The following is a 19367-nucleotide window of genomic DNA, read 5'->3' as shown; positions in this document are numbered from 1 at the left end:
TGAATGGAATTATTTACATGTTGGTTCCCCCACTGGACTGCAAGCTCATGACAGGGATGGCCTTTTGCCTCTTTTTGTATATCCTGTGTTTAGCACCAGGACTAGGAGGTAGATGGCATTTAACAAATGTTTGATTGTGTGAACAGAATTATTTACATGTTGTTTCCCACATTAGACTTGCAAGCTCCAGGGCCTCTTTTTGCATCCCCAGGACTCAGCACAGTGCTTGGCACATAACAGGCCCTTAACAAATGTTTATGAATTGACAGTGTGAACAGAGTTATTTACATATTGTCTCTCCCCATGTGAGCTCCTAGAAGACAGGGACCACGTTTTTGTTTTTGTTTTTTAACTTTTTTTGGTACCTCCTTCCTCCACAAAGCTTAGCACAGTGCCTACCATGTATTAAATGTTTAATAAATGCTTGCTGTCTCAGAAAACGAAGTAATCTCTAGGGTTCCTTCAAGCTCTACATTTCTATGATTCTAGGAGGATTTCGTACTTAGTGTTATTTGTATGAGAGTAGAGGTGGGGATCTAAAAACACAAGTCCCCATTCGTCAACTGCAGAGGGAGGAACCTCTCCAAGACTCGTCCTCAAATCCCTCAAACATGTAACTCAAGCAATCAACAAGTATCCCTTGGTGAGACACGAGCGTCCTGCTCATCCCCGTGCCCTCCTCCAAGTACGGTCTCATCTTCCTCAAACTTCCTTCCACCTCAGGAGGGGAAAGGGAAGCCAAAGGCCAATATCTTCGGAGAGCTCATTCTCCTCCTTCACCTCCTCCTCACAGGGCATCATCACCTCCAGAGCCTGTCACTCCCACCTGGGCGCTCCCTTCCCCTCCTTCCCTCTGCGGCCTCGGGTCACCGTCAGTCCCTCCAGTCCTCTCTCTCTGCCTCTCCCCTGTCCCCGGGCCCGCCAGCCTCACCAGCGTTTCGCCGTGGCTCGAGCTCCGATCGGTTGGCTCCAGGCCGCCCCGAACATTAACGACACCCGGGAGCCGGGCCCCGAGGCTCAGGCCCGAGGGGAGGCTGAGGCTCCAGCTCAGGTTTGGGCTCCGGCTCCTGTACCTGAAGGGACTCTTCGGCCGCGGAGTAGCATTTTGAGAGGGGACTCCGGAAGCGGCGGGCTAGCGGAAAACGGAAGCCAGACGAGACTAAGTAGCATCCTCCCCCCTCGCGGGGGGTCAAACGCCCCTAAAAATCTTCATCTGCAGTTGTAGAGCCTGACAGGCTGAGGGATTAAATCAGAGTCATAATTCAAGCCTTTAGGCCGTTTCTGTGGGGTACAAAGTTTGAGACAGAGGAGGGTGGGAGAGGGAGCTCGCCCTTCTTGATGGAAGGATATGGTATGATCCAGTTGCTATGGGGACAGAGAGTAACATCAGTTGGGCGCCAAGGGGGCGGGGAAGGCCATGGCTACTCTAGTCACTCTGCAAAATCGGCTCCAGTTCATTGAAAGCCAGTACTACTATAGGAACAGGTAAGGCACCGACGAGAAACTTAGCCAGGTTGTTTCCAGCCAGATATTGGAGCTTCCTGAAACCAATGCCTAAACCTAAAGCAATAACTATGACCGACCCCTCCCCCTTCCACCCCCCCCCCCCATTTCCTACCTTCTAGAGTTAGTGGAGCCTTTATAACTTTAAGAACGAGGTTTAAAGGAAGAGGCCGGGGTCTGGAAGACCCTGAATCACATGTGCACCCTTTGAATGACAGCCTTCCCAAGCAAAATAGTGGTTTGTCTTCTGCCTCATCAGCGCCCCCATTTTCATGAACTCTTTCCTACAAGCACCAGCCATTTCTGGCACCACTGTAGCCTCGATTTTGCCCTTCCTGGATCTCACAGTTCCTCAGTCATTCGGGACTAGCCTATTTATTACCAATGAGGGCATCCTGATTGGAACTTTCTGTTCTATTTTTAGTCCGTTCCCAGGGACAGAGGATAATGGGAATTCGAGACATTCCTTCTGTGCCTTTCAAAGTGAGACCAGCAGAGCCAGTCTTATCAGTAGACGTGTTCATAGGAGAGGTCTATAGGAGGACACTGCCTCCTCCTCCAAGATCCCCAGCTCCTCACAATTAATATACATTTTAATTGTTAGGGGGAGAAGGCAAATGTTCCATCTTTGTTGTCTAACCAAAAGAATTGATTTTAATTACATCAATTTTAAGCCAGACTTTTTTTTTTTAAAAGTATGAACTTTTAAGCCAGGAGGAGATATTTGGGGGCAGTAGGATCTTAATGAACTCCTAAAATTATGTCATACAGATGTTTACTTACACTACTGTACCTAGTTTAAGTGACTGAGTTTTAAAAACACATAAACAATGGTAGGAGTTAAGAGCCAGAAATAGAAGTATTATAACTTTCAGTAAGTTTAAAAATTTACACTTATGACAGGCAACTATGCCCACTGTTGTAGATTAGGAGAACTTCAAAATATGTACAGAACCTTGCATTTACATAGTATTTGACTCACAGTCCTGTGAGGTAAATAGTATAATGTTATCCCCATTTTTTTTAGATGAGAAAACTGAGACTTAGAAAAGTTAAATCATTTGCCCATTATTGCAGAGCTATTAAAATTTGGAGCCAGGATTCAAATCCAGTCGTGAGGTCATTGGGTTTGAAATCAAAGGACTTAAGTTCAAATCCTTGATCTATTACTTAATACCTGTATGACTTTGTTCAAGTCACTGAACTTCATTGGCATCAGTTTCCTCATCAGTAAAATGAGAGAATTGGACTAGATATGCTCTAAAGCCCCTTCCAGTTCTAAATCCTATAATCCCAGAACTTTTGATTCTAAATCCATTGTTTTCTGCTATTCCTCACTCCTTTTCCCTTTTGCTGACCAAGCTCTCAAAAAGCTTATCTTCATTCATATGCTTCCCCCCATGCTTTCTTATTTCTTCCCATTGTTTCCTGAATTTTATCATATTAATATATTTTCTTAATATACAGTGGTACTTTACCTATAATTTTTTACCTTTCTCATTCTTTATTTTAAATAAGTAATACCCTTTCAGACCCATATTTTCAGTGTACTTACTCCCTGAAATACTATAGATTGCACTTCATTTACCTATTTTTATTTCAATCTTTGTAACTCTTGGTTTATATCTGTCCTTTCTTAGGGGATCCACCAGAAGTGTTGGTGTCTTCCTTTAGATCTCATGACATTACATGTTTACCGATGCAGCGTTCAGTCTGTCCATTATTTATTCCTATTTTCCTGCATAACCACCCCGCATTCTTTTCCAGGCAGTTTCTATGATGATATCTGTTACACTGTTTCTCCAAAGCAATTCAGGATTGGTCATAAGCTGCTGCATACACAGGCCCATGATGTTCTTTATTGCTCTTTAGATGACACATAATTTTAATTCTGGTGATACTTGGAATTAAATATCTGGATGTCAGATTTGTCTTTGCATTGGAATCTTTGGTTTGTTTTACTTGGTATTCATACTCTGTGTATCTGTGGATAAGCATTTGAGACCAAGGGCTTTACTATTGGATACTTTTCTTAAATTGGTGTCTCCTATAATTCTGGATATCTTCCCTGCTGTTCTTCTTGCTACATTGTAGCTTTCTGTGTCTTGGTAGATAAAAATTGGTTTGTTTCCTACCTCCCTTTCCCTTTTCATTTTAAGCAAGCTTTTTGATTAGATTTACAAGACTTCAGCCAAATGTATTCATGCCAATCTTTGTTAGGTACACTTCATCCCTGATCTGGAGACTGTCATTTCTATATTCTAAACTATTCTAAACCAAATGCCTGTTCCAGACACCATCTTCTTATCCACCTGTTCAATTTCCAGATGTCTTTCTTTTCTAAAGCCCTTGCCAGCATTAATAGGAATAATACTTCTTGTACCCTAATGTTTTATTACCCAATAATTTATAATTTCAGCAATGCTTTCTAGATCCCTTCTGTACACATAATTTATATCCTTATTTATCATTCAGTTTGATACACCTTGCAAGGTTCTTTGTCACGTCCTGTATACATCCTTGAAAAGACAGTGTAACTCTTTATATTTGCAGATCTGAAAATAGTCACCATAGTACCCCTTAGCAGGGACTTACCAAGCAGTACTTGTTTCTTCTTCCTAATGTACATAGGGCCTTTATTTTTTGTTATACTGGGATTGGGTTGCTTTTGTTTTTGTTTTTGTTTTTGTTTTATTAAGGAGCTGTTGACTATTTTTTTCTTTCTGGTGGTAGGTGCAAGTGGTTTGGAGTAGTAAATAGACCCTATTGCTATTTTCAAAACTTATCTCTGTGACACCATATTTAGTCTGATTGAAAGCATGATAATTTTGGAAAATTATCATGCTTTCAATCAGGATAAAAACAATGTCACAAATAGAGATGGTTTGATATATATGTATATGCATATACATATATGCATATATATATGTATATCTACAAATATCTTGTATTGACTTATGCTTGAAATTTTTGTATTACTCCCATTAGAATGTTAGCTGACTGAAGTCAGGAACTACCTCACTTTTGTATTTGTATCCACAGTACCTACAGTAGTCCATACATCATAGTAGATATAAATGCTTGTTGGTTTTATTCATGATTCTTGTTATTATGGGTTACTTCAACATTCTTGTCTCTGGAAGCCTAATGCTAGGTTTTTCCCTTCAGATGTATCCTGCATATTGTTACTGGGCGAATTTTCCATTAAAACTGCTTTTATCATTTTGTTTCTTTGCTCAAAGGTCTTTAGTAGCTCCCTAGATTCTTCTAAATCAAGTCAAAACTCTTCCACATTACACCTTGCAAGTCACTCAACTGCTCTGGGTCTCAGTACTCTCATCTTTAAATATACTAGAGGATTTGAAGTGAGAAAACTTGACTTTGAATCTTAGCTCACTAACTTACTCTCTTTATGACTTTTAACAAGTCATTTCAATTCTCTGGGCCTTATTTTTTGCATCTCTACAATTAGGGAATTGTACTTGATCTCTAACATCACTTTCATCTGTAAGTCCTGCAGTTCTCTGATTTTTATGTCTCTTCCAGTTCTAATATCATATAGTACTGATAGAGCCTTGTTTTTCACACGCCTGAAACATGCAATTTGATATTAGATTTGTGGATTGGGGGAAAGCTACAGGCATGTTTTACTTTAGCAAATCATTTGGCAGACTCTCTCATGCTATTCTTATGGAAAAGATAAAAACTGGGGCTAGGCAAGGGTACATTTCAGTGGATGTAGAACCAATTGAACATCTGGACCCAAAAGGTCATCATGAGTGAAAGGTCAGCTAGGAAGGGAGCAGCAAAGTGTCGCTGGAAGTTGTGCTTGCCTTTGTGTAGTTTAACATTTTAATCAGAGCTGGATAAAGTAATAGATGGCATGCTTATCAGCTTTGAAGAAACACTAAGTCAAGAGAGTTATTGAACACACTGAATAACATTTATAATAAAAAAAAGATCTCAGCAAGCTAGCAAGATAAGATAAATCCAGTAAAATGAAATTTAATAGAAATAAATAAGAGGTCCTATACTTGGGCTAAAAAAACCAAACAAACCAAAAAACCAACAGTCATTGTCACAAGATAGGAAAAGCATAGCTAGACAAATAGTTGTGTGAAAAAGAGCTGGGAATTTTAGCTGACTATGAAGGTCAATGCAGTCAATAATATGAGTAAGACATAGCAACCCCCAAAGTTAATGCAGTGTCCTTCAGACCCACTCTGAAATATTGTGTTTAGTGAAAAAGTATGTATTAAGCACTTATGAGGTATATTGGGAATGCAAATAGAAAAGTAAGAAGAGTCCTGCTCTTAATCTCACATTCTTATGGAAGACAATACAAATAGGAGATTTAAACTGCGAGTTAGATAGAAAAGCCCCAAAGATCTTATGATACAGCAGAAAACCAAATAGTACTATGCTTTTTAAAAGTATCATTTCTACTGGGGAGACATTTTTGCATCTGATAATAAACCAGCTGTCAATGCCAAAGACTTCTGTATCAAGAACTTTCTTTTCCATATCTTAGTAGCTATGACTGCTGAGGAGCCACTGGTTACATCACCTACAGAGGCAGTATCTAAGTTATCTAATCACTAACAGGGGGAGCTGAGCTAAAACAGGGCTTAAGGCCTGAGGGAACTGTTTTCCCTGGAGTTCTTGGGATTGCTTGTCCAATGGAAATTCAGGGCTCCTTATTCATAGAGGTTCCTTTTCTAGATTATGGACACTATATTTTTAGAAAGAAATTGTCAAGTAGAAGTGAATCTAGTAGAAGGCAACAAAGATGGAGCAGGGCCTGGAGACTGTGCCATGGAAGGCTTGGTTATAAGAATTGGAGATATTTTGCCAAGAGAAGTGGAGTCTTATCAAATGCATTGAAGGGATATTATGTGGAAAAGGGATTAGACTTTTTCTGAATGGCCCCAGAAAGAAGAAATAAGGGCAGTATGTGAAGGATGCAGATATTTTGCTTTAGGTTCAATATAATGAAAAAGGTTAGACCTATCTAAAAGTGGTATTGATTATATGAAAATATATAGATTAGGTCCTCCTCATTAACCCCTTATTAGGTCTATACTATAGGGAATTCAGGTATGGGCTTAATCAGAAGACCTCTAAGATTCTTTCAAACTTAGATTCTGTGATTCTATACATTTTTAATTTACATGTATGTTTTTCATTATTTACATTTGAAATACGTATAATATATCTTTGGTTTTAGAATGAAAAGTGATTGAGACATTGAGGGGAAGTCTGGCCTCCGTGGAAGAAAGAGCTAAAGGGGAATAAGGAATTATAAAAGTGATTAAGAGAGCTTTGAAAGTTTGAGGAAGGCTAGAGATTGAATTTGAGGAGGGGAAATTTAGGAGAAATTGAAAGAGGAAAAGAAGACATATTGGAGATAGAGAAGAACTGGGGCATAAAGATTTGAATGGGCTAGAAAACAGAAAGATGTGAAGGAAAGAATAATTATAACTAGCTAATATTTATATAGGGCTTGCTATGTGCCCAGCACTGTGCTAAGCCCTTTACAATTATTATTTCATTTGAACAACCCTGGAGGCAGGTGCTATTATTATCCTCATTTTATAGGTGAAGACACTGAGGCAAACATAGGTTGAGTTACTTGCCAAGGATCTGAGACCAGATTGAAACTCAGGTCTTCCTGATTCCAGGCCCAGTGTTTTATCCATGGTGCCACCTAGCAGCCAAAATAAGAAATGAAAGGATAAGGTACATGGCATTCCATCTCTTGGCTCCTATCATTTAAAAAATGTTTATTTTTATTTTAAGTTCCAAGTTCTTTCTGTCCTTCTATACCTTCCTTTACCCATTGAGAAGACAAGAAATATGATACTCATTATACATATGAAGTCATATAAAACATATTAGCCATACTGTAAAAGAGGGGGAAAAGCAAGAAAAATAAGGACAGTGAAAGAATATGCTTCATTCTGTACTCTGAGTCCACTAGTTCTTTATCTGGAGGTGGATAGCAATTTACATTGCAAGTTCTTTAGAATTGTTGTAGATTATTGTACTGATCAGTTACTAAGTCTTTCATAGTTGATTATCATTACAATATTGCTGTTACTATGTACATTGTTCTCCTGGTTCTGCTCATTTCACATTGTATCAATTAATATAATTCTTCCCACATTTTTCTGAAACCATCCGCTTCATCATTCCTTGTAGCACAACTGTATCCCATTATATTCATATATCATAGCTTGTTCAGCCATTCCCCAATTGATAGACATCCCTTCAGTTTCTAATTCTTTGCACCATGAAAAGAGATGGTATAAACATTTTTTGTACATGCAGGTCCCTTTCCTTTTTCTTTGATTTCTTTGGGGCATAGACCCCTTTGGGTCAAAGGGTATGCATAGTTTTATAGCTTTTTTGGGTATAATTGTTCCCCAGAGTAGTGCTTTAGTGTCCCTATTTTCCCACATCCTCTCTAGAATTTCTCATTTTCCTTTTCTGTCATTTTAGCCAATATGATGGGTGTGTATTGGTACCTTAGAACTGTTGTAATTTATATTTCTCTAATTATTAGTGATTTAGAGCATTTTTTCACAAGACTATTAATAGCTTTGATTTCTTCCTCTAAAAACTACCTTTACATTTCCTTTGACCACTTATCAATTGGGAAATAGCTCTCTTATTTTTATAAATTTGACTTGGTTCTCTATATATTTGAGAAATGGAACTTTTATCAGAGGAATTTGCTGCAAAATTTTCCTAGTTTCCTACTTTTCCCCCCTGATTTTGGCCACATTGCTTTTGTTTGTGTAAAACCTTTTTAATTTTATGTAATCAGAATTATCTGTTTTACCTCCTCTGAATCTCTCTATTTCTTGTTTAGTCATAAACTCTTCCCTTGTCCATAGATCTGACAGGTAATTTCTTCCCATGCTCCAATAATTTGCTTATGATGTCAGCCTTTATGTCCCCATTTAATCTTATCTTGTTATATGCTATTAGATATTGATCAATGTTTAGTTTCTGACAGACTATTTTCCAGTTTTCTCAGCAGTTTTGTCAGAGTGAGTTTCTTGCCTTTTGATGTTGTTCAGTCATTTTCAGTTGTGCCCAGCTCTTCATGACCCCATTTGGGGTTTTCTTGGCAAAAATACTGGAATGATTTTTCCTTCTCCAGCTCTTTTTATAGATGAGGAACTAAGGCAAACAGGGTTAAGTGACTTGCCCAGGTTCATACAGATAGTGTCTAAGGCCAGATTTGAACTCAGGAAGATGAGTCTTCTTGGTTCCAAGCCCAGTGCTCTATGCACTGTGCCACCTACCTGCCCATGAGTTCTTGCCTATGTTACTGTATTCATTAGCTTCTTTATATTGTGTAGCTAATCTATTCTATTGATCAACCACTCTATTTTGCATTCAGTATCATATTGTTTTTATGATTACTGATTTGCAGTATAGTTTGAGATTTGGTACCACTAAGTCATCTTCCTTTGTTTTTTTGTTTAATTGATTCCTTTAATATGCTTAATCTTTTTTTCTTCCAAATGAATTTTATTATTATTTTTTCTAGCTCAGCAAAGTAATTATTTGATAGTTTGATTAGTATGCCACTGAATAAGTAAATTAATTTAGGTGGTATTGTCATTTTTATTATATAGGTTCAACCTACACATGAGCAATTAGTATTTCTCCAATTTTTTAGATTTTTATTTATATGAAGAGTGTTTTATGACTCAGATATTTTCACTGGAGGTCCTCTATATCTGGAATTCTTTGTCTCTTTGTCATATCCTAGTTTTCCTGGCTTAAAATTCCAGCTAAAAATTTCATTGTCCGTAGTAAGTTTTTTCCTGATTCCCCTTTACTACCTGTGCCTTTCCTCTGTTAATTATCTTCGGTCTATCTTGTATATGTCTTGTTTGTATGTGGTTGTTTTCATGTTGTCTCTCCATTAGACCATGAGCTCCCTGAGAGCAGGGATTGTTTTTTATTTTGTTTTGTTCTGCATTTCTTGCATTCCTCAAGCTCAACAAAATGCCTGGCCCAGAGTAGGCACTTAATAAATGCTTGTTGGCTTGAGATGGGTTCAAGATGGAGAAGCCTAAAAGGTGAAGGATTACTTAAGGAGGAGTTAGTTGGTAGGGGGATAGAAACTAGACTTGTGATTTCACATCCACTGAACTTCTTTGAAATTGTCTTTCCTTTCTTTGTATCCTCAGCACTTAGCCTAGTGCCTAGCACAGAGGAGGCACTTAATTAAGTGCTTTTTATTCACTTGACTTATTATAAAGAACTCCAGAATGATGAAACTCATGCTACCAATGCAAGTCAGTGCTTCTTCAGTGATTTTATAGTGTTAGAGGAGTGTCTAGAACACAGACAAAAGACTTGCTCGTGGTCTTATTAATAGTACTATATATCAGAGATAGGACTTGAACACAGGTCTTCCTGGCTTCCCTGCCAGCTATCTATCCATTATACCACACTGCCTCTAAGTTGGTAATAAAACATAATAGACATATGGTTTGGAGAAGTTGGTAAAGTGGGCAAGAATTTGGATAGATTTGGTGGATTAATAACTTTTAGGAAACCAGTGGACAGTTGATGATTGATACTTTGGACTCAAACATCGTATCTTGGATGAAGAAGTCTATTCTTATTGATGAGCTCTTTTTTTTTTAATTGATTCATACAACCAGCACACTAGTTTAGGCCATCATCTCCTTTTGCCTAGCCTTTTGCATCTCTTTTCATCTAGCCTCTCCTCTCTTCAAACTGTCATTCATATAGGTCTCAGGTTGATATTACTAAAACACTAGCCAGATCATGTCACACCTCAACCCAAAAAGTTCCGGTAGTTTCCTGTTGCCTCTAGGATAAAATTGTAAATCCTCTGTTTAATATTAAAAATAAAAAGCCCATTGCAATCTGTCTCTGTCTTTTCTTTATGTACATATTTACATATTATTTCCTATCACATACTCTACATTCTAGCCAAATGGACCTGCTAGCCAAGTTGTTTGCTGTACACAATATCCCATCTCCCACTCCCACTTCATACAGTGTAAGGCCCACTATTACCCCTGAGCTTGGAATACTCTTCCCTCCTCACATCTGCTTCTTGAAATCTATAGCTTCCTTCAAGGCTCAGCGCAAGTGCCATGTCCTATAAGTTCATCTCCCAGTACTTTCTCCCTCTCAATTAACTGGTTTTTAATGTTATACTTACCTTGTATTCCATTTTCTGTGTGTATATTATATTGCCTCCCCAAAACCCAACAGAATGTAAGTTCCTTGAGGACCAAGGGATGTCTTATTTTCTTCCTTGAGCACAGTTACTAGGATTCTTACTTGACTAGCAAGATAGAAAATATCCCATACGAAAAATCCTGAACTCTAAAATTACTCTCCCTCTGAAGAGTTTCATTCCCAAACTTATTCTTTGTATTCTGTAAATGACAAGGCCTGTCAATTTTTACCTTCATAACATCTCTTGCATATGCCTCCCTTCTCTCCTCTTGAGTCTGCCATCACCCTGGTGCAGGCCTTCATTACCTCTTGTCTGGACTACTGGAATAGCTATGTGGTGGATCCACCTTCTTCAAATCACTGTCCACTTCCATCAGTCCTCCATTCATTCACCAAAGTGATTGTCCTAAAGTACAGATCCAACTATATTACTCCCGTATTCAACAAACTGCAGTTGACCTCTAAGATCAACCCTCAGTTATTCCTACCAACGGAGTCATTTATCCTACCTCTAAGGCTGAAACTGTCGAGTGATTCCTCTCCTTCAGACTTCCCTAATTCTATTGAGGACATTACCATTCAGTCTCAGAATCATCCTTAGTTTTTGCCTCTCCTTCACATACTGTATCTTATCATTAGCCAACTTTTGTATTTACTCATCTGCTTATGAAATCCTCTGTTTGGCATTCAAATCCCTTCATAACTTAAGTCACTCTGTCCCTAATGTTCCAATCTTCTTGCACATTTTACTTTGCCATGTACTCTTTTTTTTTTTGGCAGGGCAATCAGGGTTAAATGACTTGCCCAGGGTCACACAGCCAGTAACTGTCAAGTGTCTGAGGACACATTTGAACTCAGGTTCTCCTGATTCCAAGGCTGGAGCTTTATCCACTGCACTACCTAGCTGCCCCCTTATGTACTCTTCTATCAAGTGACACTTGCCATCTTTCTATTCCTTGCACAAGACACTCCATCTCTTGACATTTTCATTGGCTGTTCCCCATACCTAGAATGTCTTCTTTTCTCATCTTTGCTGTCTGGCTTCCTTCAAGGCACAATTAAGAGCTCACCTGTTATAGGAAGCTTTCCCTAGTCCCTTCTAATTCTATTCCTTTCCTTCTGTTGATCATCTCCAATTTATCCTGTTTATAGCTTGTTTTTTGTTTTTGTTTTTGTTTTTTTCTCATGGACTCCTTTCACAGCCTGGCAAAGCCAATGGACCCCTTCTCAAAGTAATGTATTTTTAAATTCATAACTGAAGGAATGTAAAAAGTAAATTATAGAGTAATAAAAATAAGGATGCAAGTTTTCCCACCCATGTTATTGGAGCCATTAAAAACTACCTTTTAAAGAATGTCTGTTGTAGACCTTTTCTGCCCTTCTAAAACCCAACCCTCAGTCACTCCTGCCAACTGAGTCATTTACATCAATTCTAAGGCTGAAATTGTCAAGTGATTCCCCTCTCTTTGAAATGTCCCTGATTCTACTGAGGACATTATCATTCAATCTCAAACTCATCCTTAGTTTTTGCCTCTCCTTCACACACTAGATCTTATCATTATTCAAATTTTGTATTCACTTGTCTGTTTACATGTTGTATCCCACAGTAGAATGTATACTTCTTTCTTGAAGGGACTATTTTTGTCCTTCTGTCTTACATATCAAAGGCATCTGGCAAGTGCTTACTGAATTGAATTGAATTGTTTTTAAAGACAATTTATGAACAAAATAAGTGGTTTATAAGACAAGGGAAAGAGAATTGGGTGTGACTGTTGAGGTGCTAACAATGTGAGAAGTATGACAAATCTAAAGTTGAAGATAACTACATACAACATGACACAGCAATCTTCCTCTGGAATTGCTAGCAAGAATGATAAAGGAGTGAGATTCTCACTTAGCAGAAAGTGTGTAAAGCAGAGATAATTTTGTAGCTATCTGAATCAAATGTATGATACTTATTTTCCTGCAATGGTTGAATGATTTTTATCAATACTCAAATGCAGGTTAACCTCAGTACTAGATGAGAAAGTAAAGGAGCTAAAGAGACTCATTTCATCTCTTCAGGTTATCAGGAATAATGAGATATTCTTTTTGTTGCTGTTATTATTAATGGAAGAAGAATTTCAATATCAAAACTTCAATTTGAGAAAGAAAAATATTATTCTTTAAAGAGAAGGGAGAAGAGAGCTTGGTATCAGGAGATTGGAGTATCGAAGAATTTAACAGAGAAAAGGGAATCAAAGACTACTTAACCCTGAAAAGAGGAAGTGTGGTTGTTCTATAGAGAAAGTAGCTATTTGTCTTCCAAGAAAATGATTCTATGAAACCACACCAGCCAGCAGGTAAGAGATCATCAAATAAGAGCCCCCCCCAAAAAAAATAAAAAGAAGAAGAAGCAGTGGTGATTGGTTTCAAGGGGTACTAAAGCCACTTTTTGTTGACTTTATTACAATAGAAAGTGCTACTGTCTTTTGGGGGCAGTTATCCAGGATGTGACAAAGAACCCCATTAATACTCAAACTGGATGTCTGTTAGCCATGTCTAGTGATTCATGAGACTGTAAATTATATTAACAGAGTGTATCTATAAAGCATCGTTAAAGATTGTGAATTCTTGGCCAAGAACCTAAAGACATTATAGGGTACAGGTGTTGTTCCTATTTCATTACAATTGGCTGTGGAAGGAATGAGCATCAGAAGAGAAAGGTAGATTTAGAAAGTAAAGAGCTGGTTAAGATGATAGTATTTGAAAAGAGGTTTTGTATTTCTGGACATACCCTAAACCACAGGAATAAAACAAGGTCCTGGCCAGAGATGGAACACCTAACAAGAGTTGGTCAAAATCTTTTTCTCTTTAGGATCTTGCAAAACTAATCAGAAGGGATTTATACTGAAAAGAAATGGGAGCTGGTAGGCTTCAGGGTAAACTGCCAGTTTGTATCCATTAAGCTAGATACCATAGAGGACTAGGAAACATAGGAAGAAGAATAGCAGAGATATCCAGAATTTAGTGGGGACAAATTCCAAGAGAGTTATCAACAAAACTAAAAAAAAAAATCTATGACTTCAGATTGCAGCACAGAAATGAGACAAGGTATTGGGGGAAAGCAGGGCACACTAGAGATCCTAATACAAGTAATTATATGTGACCTCACAAATATCACTGATATTTGATGTGATGACTCAGGACATTTAATATGGCTTTGAAAAAGGATGTACTTTGTTCAAAAGGGATAGGATAAGTTAGAAAAAGAGGACTGTAGAACAACAGTATATAAAGAAATTACTCATGTGAAGAAACCCGGGAATTACAGAGGTCAAGCATGATGGAAAACATTGAATGAAGCTCCATGGAGGCAGAAACATAGGTGACATCATATTTTGTAACAGTCCACTTACACATAAAAAAGAAATAGAAGAGTAGCAAAGGAAATTAATCACAAGCCTGGCCAGGAGGCATGATATAGTAGTGATTGGAGACTTCATTTATTCATTTATCTGCTTATATGCTCCTCCTTTTCCTACTCCTCCTTCTTCTCTTCTACTTCTTCCTCCTCCTTTTCTTCTTTTTTCTTCTTCTCATTGCCTTTCTCTTCCTACTTCTTCCCTCCCTCTCTGTATCTTCAAAGGAAAACTGCTGATCATTTTCTAACTTACCTTAATAATAATAAATAAAAGAGAAATTTGACTCTAGATCAGATTTCACCAAGAAGCAGCTAGTGATTAGAATGAGGATGTTAGGATCCTTGAGGGGAATGACCATTCCAACTTAGAAATTGTGATAGAGAAAGGGTTAAGAGAGCAAATCTAAATCAGAAAGAATACCTAGAAGCTCACAACCTAAAATATTACAGAGGTAGTCAGTCTATGAGGGATTGAACACTCTAAAAAAATTAAATCATGAAGACACAAAGAGAAACAGTTTCAGTGAGGAGAAAAGGGTGCAGTTGTCTGAAGAGAGGATATGGCTGTACAGAGAAATCCAACTAACTTTAAGATGTAAAGGGAAAAAAGTATATAAAAGGCAGAGGAAAGGGCAGGCAAAGGAATACAAATGTGCAATAGTATATGGTCATTTAAAAATAGTATCTAAAGTGCTAAGGCTCACAATGACCTGATGCTGGTGAAGAAAGCTAAGTGAGAAAAAAAAAAGGTTTTAAAAACCACATTGGAGGAAGAAAAGGATCAAAGAAGGGATAGACCCACTGTTTGAATTGGGTGGAAAGAGAGCCATTAATGAGTTCAAGTCACTTGACCCAGCTGCACCTTGGGCACATCTCCCTGTCCCCCCCAAAAGGGAGATGTCACTATTGAGCCACTGTCAACAATTGGCCTTTTAGATCCCTTCCAACTCTAAGATTCTGCTATTTTGAGGTGATTATGGGATTTCTTAAAGTTCAGAATATTGGTTAGTCATAGTTCCTAACTTTAAGGAACTACTAATTTCAGAATCTTTGGGGCATTTAACATTTAAGCCCTAATAATAATAATAACTCACATTTCTATATTATGTTACAGTTTGCAAAACACTTTCCTCTAAACCACACTGTCAGGAAGGTAGTATAGTTATTATTATCTCCATTTTACAATTGAGTAAACCAGGGTTCTGAGAGAAGTGACAACCACAGTCTCGAGGCTATGCCCATGACAATCCCACAGCTTCTGCTTCCTTGTCTGATGCTCTTTCTCTAGACCAGGGTAAGGTGGAGAGCAAAAAAAACAAGCAATGAAAAAACCAGCCAAACAAACAAACAAACAAAAATGACTTTTTTTTACACAAAATTGGCTTATAAATATAGTTCCTCAAATATGTTTATAAATGTTGAGTAAACATTCATAAATTGATTAAGCACCAAATATTCCTTTTTGGTCCATGATCATACAGTTTGAGGGTGTTCTGAACAACAGAATCACAATATTTATAACCTTATGTGACAGAAGATCTGGGTTCAATTCCCAACTCTTATCTTTATTTACTTGTCTGACCTTGGATAAGTCACTTCCACTCATGAGGCTTCAGTTTCCTCATCTGTAAAATGAGGGGGTTAGACTAGAGTTCAAAATTTCCTTTCCAGTTCTGAATCAGTAAGTGAACATAGTTGTATGTGTGTATTACTGGAAATAAGTTTAGCTATGTTTTTATTATATTTATGTTCAGTAAATTTATGACTGTTAAAGATTCACATTCACAAATACAGTGTTATGTGGGTTATGGTACTTATTTCTAGTTGGTGATTAAGTGACTAGAAGCTTCCAGCTTTTTCTTAATGTTTTATTACACTACTGGTAATTCTTTTGATCTTTCATCATTATTAATTCATTTAGTATTCATTGTGATAATACTGATCGTAATGAATTTATTTGGTATTCATGTAGATGTCATATTTTATGCACTGCTATAGGATTTCCATTGTAATTTACCACTAATTAATATACCATTAAAATAAAGTGTTACCCACATTTTTCACTTAAAACATAAAAAGTGTAGAAGTTCATGACATATTGGTATGAGTATTCAATATCCCAGTGGTAACCCAAGTATCTGGAAACTACATTTTTCAAGCAATAGAAAAATGAAAAATGTGCATAAAATTCATGTGTCAGCAGACAAGTTATAACTTAGCAGTAATTCACCTACCAAATTATTTTAATGCCTACTTTTACTTGGAGAAGCCTATTAATGTAATGGATGTGCTTGTATTTTATTTATTTTTATTTACTTCGTCCCTATATTATCCAAGATTTCTGGGGACAGAAATAGCTTCAATAAATGAAATAGCTTGCTTATTCAATCACCTCAGTTTATCTATGAGTTCCCAAAGTAAAGAGAAACAACATGAAATAGTGCATAAAAAGAGGGCCTTAGAATTAGGAAAACCTGAGATCAAGCCCTGTCTCCTATGCATACTGACTGTGACCCTGGACAAGTGTCCCCAGGCAACTGTTTAAAACTGAAGGTTGAAGAGGATCTGCATTGGCAGAGAAAGGTTCTTCATAATGAAATCTCAGGTTCAGACTTCAAAAAAAAGATAAAACATCCAATATTTTTAAAAGAAAACTGCATAAAAATATTATGGTCTGTCCTTTGGCATTTCATTGAACTTTCGCATTTCAACCAGGCATGATAAATGGATATAAAACTCAAAATTGGCAATGTGGTTGCTTTTTTTTGACAATAGTGGAAGTTTGGGTAGGGAAGTGGTTGAAACTACTATACTGGCTCAAATGAGGTTTTAAGGTTATCTAGGCATTTCATTTACTCTGGCAATTCCTATTTCTCCCATACTATACATAATAATTTGTCACCTGGGTAGGAAAATACAGTCGTAGAGTCTTAGAGTTGGAAATTATCTTCGAGGTCATCTAGTCCAACCTCTCCCTACAGCATACAAGTGCTTATCTAGTTTCTGTTTGAATACAAACTGAGATGAGAAAATTTTCTACCTCCAAAGGCATCCGAGGCCCACTTCTGGACAGCTACATATTTGGGGGGCTATTTTTTTTGAAATGGAACAGACATCTGCCTCTAGGTAACATACCCATTGCTCTCTAAAGCCAATGAATAAGGATGAGGTCTAGACTGGACCTGTGATTTCTTTGATGGGGGAACTCCCGGGTGAGGAAACTCCCTCTGCCATGCAGGTCAGTAATCACTTTCTCTGCAATTCATAATTTTTGGGAGTTACCTAAAGCCCTGAGAGGTAAGGTGACTTTCCAAGGGTCACATAGACAATGTATGTCAGAAGTAGCACTTAAAACCAGGGCTTCCTCACTTCAAGGTCAGCTTTCTATCCACTATACCACAGTTGTCCCACAGGTCCAATCAAAACAAATGTAACATACCTCATTTCAAATTCAGTAATGTAGATCAACCTCTGAAAACCCCAGAAAAAATAAATGTGGAACAGCTGAACTAGAAGAAAGACGGATAACAGCAGTGCAACAGCCGAGCAAACAGGTCTCCTGTATGCTGAAGAAAACAAGTCCCTAAAAACACAATTGGCAAACTGGAAAAAAAGTACACTGAAGAAAATAAATCCCTTAAAAATACAATTGGCCAATTGGAGAAGGAAGTACAAAAACTAACAGAAGAAAACAATCTGTTAAAAACTAGAATTGGACAAATGGAAACTCTATGAGAGAGCAAGAATCAAACAGAAACGAAAAAAATGAAAAAAATAGATGAAAACTTAAAATACCTCATCAGTAAAACAACTGACCTGGAAAATCGATCCAGGAGAGACAATTTAAAAATTATTGGACTACCTGAAAATCATGATGAAAAAAAGAGCTTGGACAGTATCTTTCAGGAAATCATAAAAAGAAAACTGCCCTGAAGTCCTAGAACCAGAAGGTAAAATAATCATGGAAAAAATACACGGTTACCACTTCAAAGAGATCCCAAATTTACAACGCCATGGAATATAATAGCAAAATTCCAAAATTACCAGATGAAAGAGAAGGTGCTACAAGCAGCCAGAAAGAAACAATTTAAATATGGAACCATAGTTGGGATTACACAGGACCTTGAAGCTTCTACATTAAAAGACCCCGCAGGGCATGGAACATGATATTCTGTAAGGCAAAGGAGCTTGGATTGCAGCCAAGGATCAACTACCCTGTAAAAATGAGCATGATTTTTCAAGGGAGGAGATGGATATTCAATGAAATAGGGGATTTCCAAACCTTCCTGATAAAAAGACCAGAGCTCAGCAAAAAATTTGATCTTCAAGTACAAGATTCAAGGAAGACATAAAAAGATAAATGGGACAGAAAGATAATATGTTGTTAATAAGGATGGACTGTTTACATCCTTACAAGGGAAGATGACACTTGCAACTCTTGAGAACTGTATTGTTGTTTGCCATGTTAAGTTTACATAAAGGGGGTGGATAGTAGTTGACTTTGATGTAATGATAAAAAAAAATCTAATCAAGTGGGTTAAATGGATCCAAGTAAGTGGATTAGTCTAATTTTAGAAAATGTACTGAGAAAGGAGGAGGTAGACAAGAGTAAATTACATTACAGGAAAAGACACAAAATCCTATTACAGCAGAGGGAAAGAAGGGAGGGGGATGGGCATTGTTTGAACCTTACTGTCATCAGATTTGGCTCAAGAAGGGAATAACATAATCAGTTAGGTATAGAAATCTAACTTGCCCTATAGGCAGTAGGAGGGAAAGGGGAAAGAAAAGGGAGGGGGGGATAGAAGGGAGGGAAGAAGCAGTAAGGCTAAAGGGTGAGAAAAGGGAAAGGGAGGGAGGGACTGAGGGAAGCTGTGGTCAAAAGCAAAACACTAGTGAGTAATTTTTACTTACAACTTCACTAATGTGAAAATATGTTTAATAGGAATGTAAATGTATAGCCTATATCAGATTGGAGAAAAATTTTCAACTCAAAAGCATATGGAAGTGATTGTTGATAAATCAAAATAAATTATAAAATGGAAAAAAAGAATGAAAACAAAAAAAGAAATGATGAGCAAGTGGACTTCAGAAAAACTTGAAAAGAATTGTATGGATTGATGCTGAGTGAAGTGAGCAGAGCTAAGAGAATGTTGCACACAGTGACAGTCACATTATGGGATGACTGACTTTAATAGTCTTGGCTCTTCACAGCAACAAA

General features: G+C 37.5%; 2 protein-coding genes across 5 annotated transcripts in view; one reads left to right on the top strand and one right to left on the bottom strand.

The window, feature by feature from the left end:
• GPATCH2 (G-patch domain containing 2) overlaps positions 1–1120 on the bottom strand; it is a 270988-nt gene extending 269868 nt beyond the window's left edge. For 2 of the 4 annotated variants that reach the window (XM_020982256.2, XM_078156310.1), the window contains exon 1: positions 932–1119. In XM_020982256.2, coding sequence (XP_020837915.1) covers positions 932–987 — 56 coding nt within the window. In that variant the 5' untranslated portion in view covers positions 988–1119. Of the gene's footprint in view, positions 1–931 lie in introns of all 4 variants that reach the window. The other 2 variants (XM_020982257.2, XM_020982259.2) reach the window with 2 other exon arrangements.
• A 73-nt stretch (positions 1121–1193) lies between these two features.
• SPATA17 (spermatogenesis associated 17) overlaps positions 1194–19367 on the top strand; it is a 272232-nt gene continuing 254058 nt past the window's right edge. The window contains 1 exon segment of the mRNA XM_020982260.2: positions 1194–1485. Coding sequence (XP_020837919.1) covers positions 1418–1485 — 68 coding nt within the window. The 5' untranslated portion in view covers positions 1194–1417.

This window comes from Phascolarctos cinereus, unplaced genomic scaffold (genome assembly GCF_003287225.1).
Source record: "Phascolarctos cinereus isolate Bilbo 61053 unplaced genomic scaffold, phaCin_HiC Scaffold_5;HRSCAF=322, whole genome shotgun sequence".
Lineage (NCBI taxonomy): Eukaryota > Metazoa > Chordata > Mammalia > Diprotodontia > Phascolarctidae > Phascolarctos > Phascolarctos cinereus.
The sequence above is the reverse complement of the archived record's forward strand: the minus strand, read 5'-3'. Positions and strand labels throughout refer to the sequence as shown.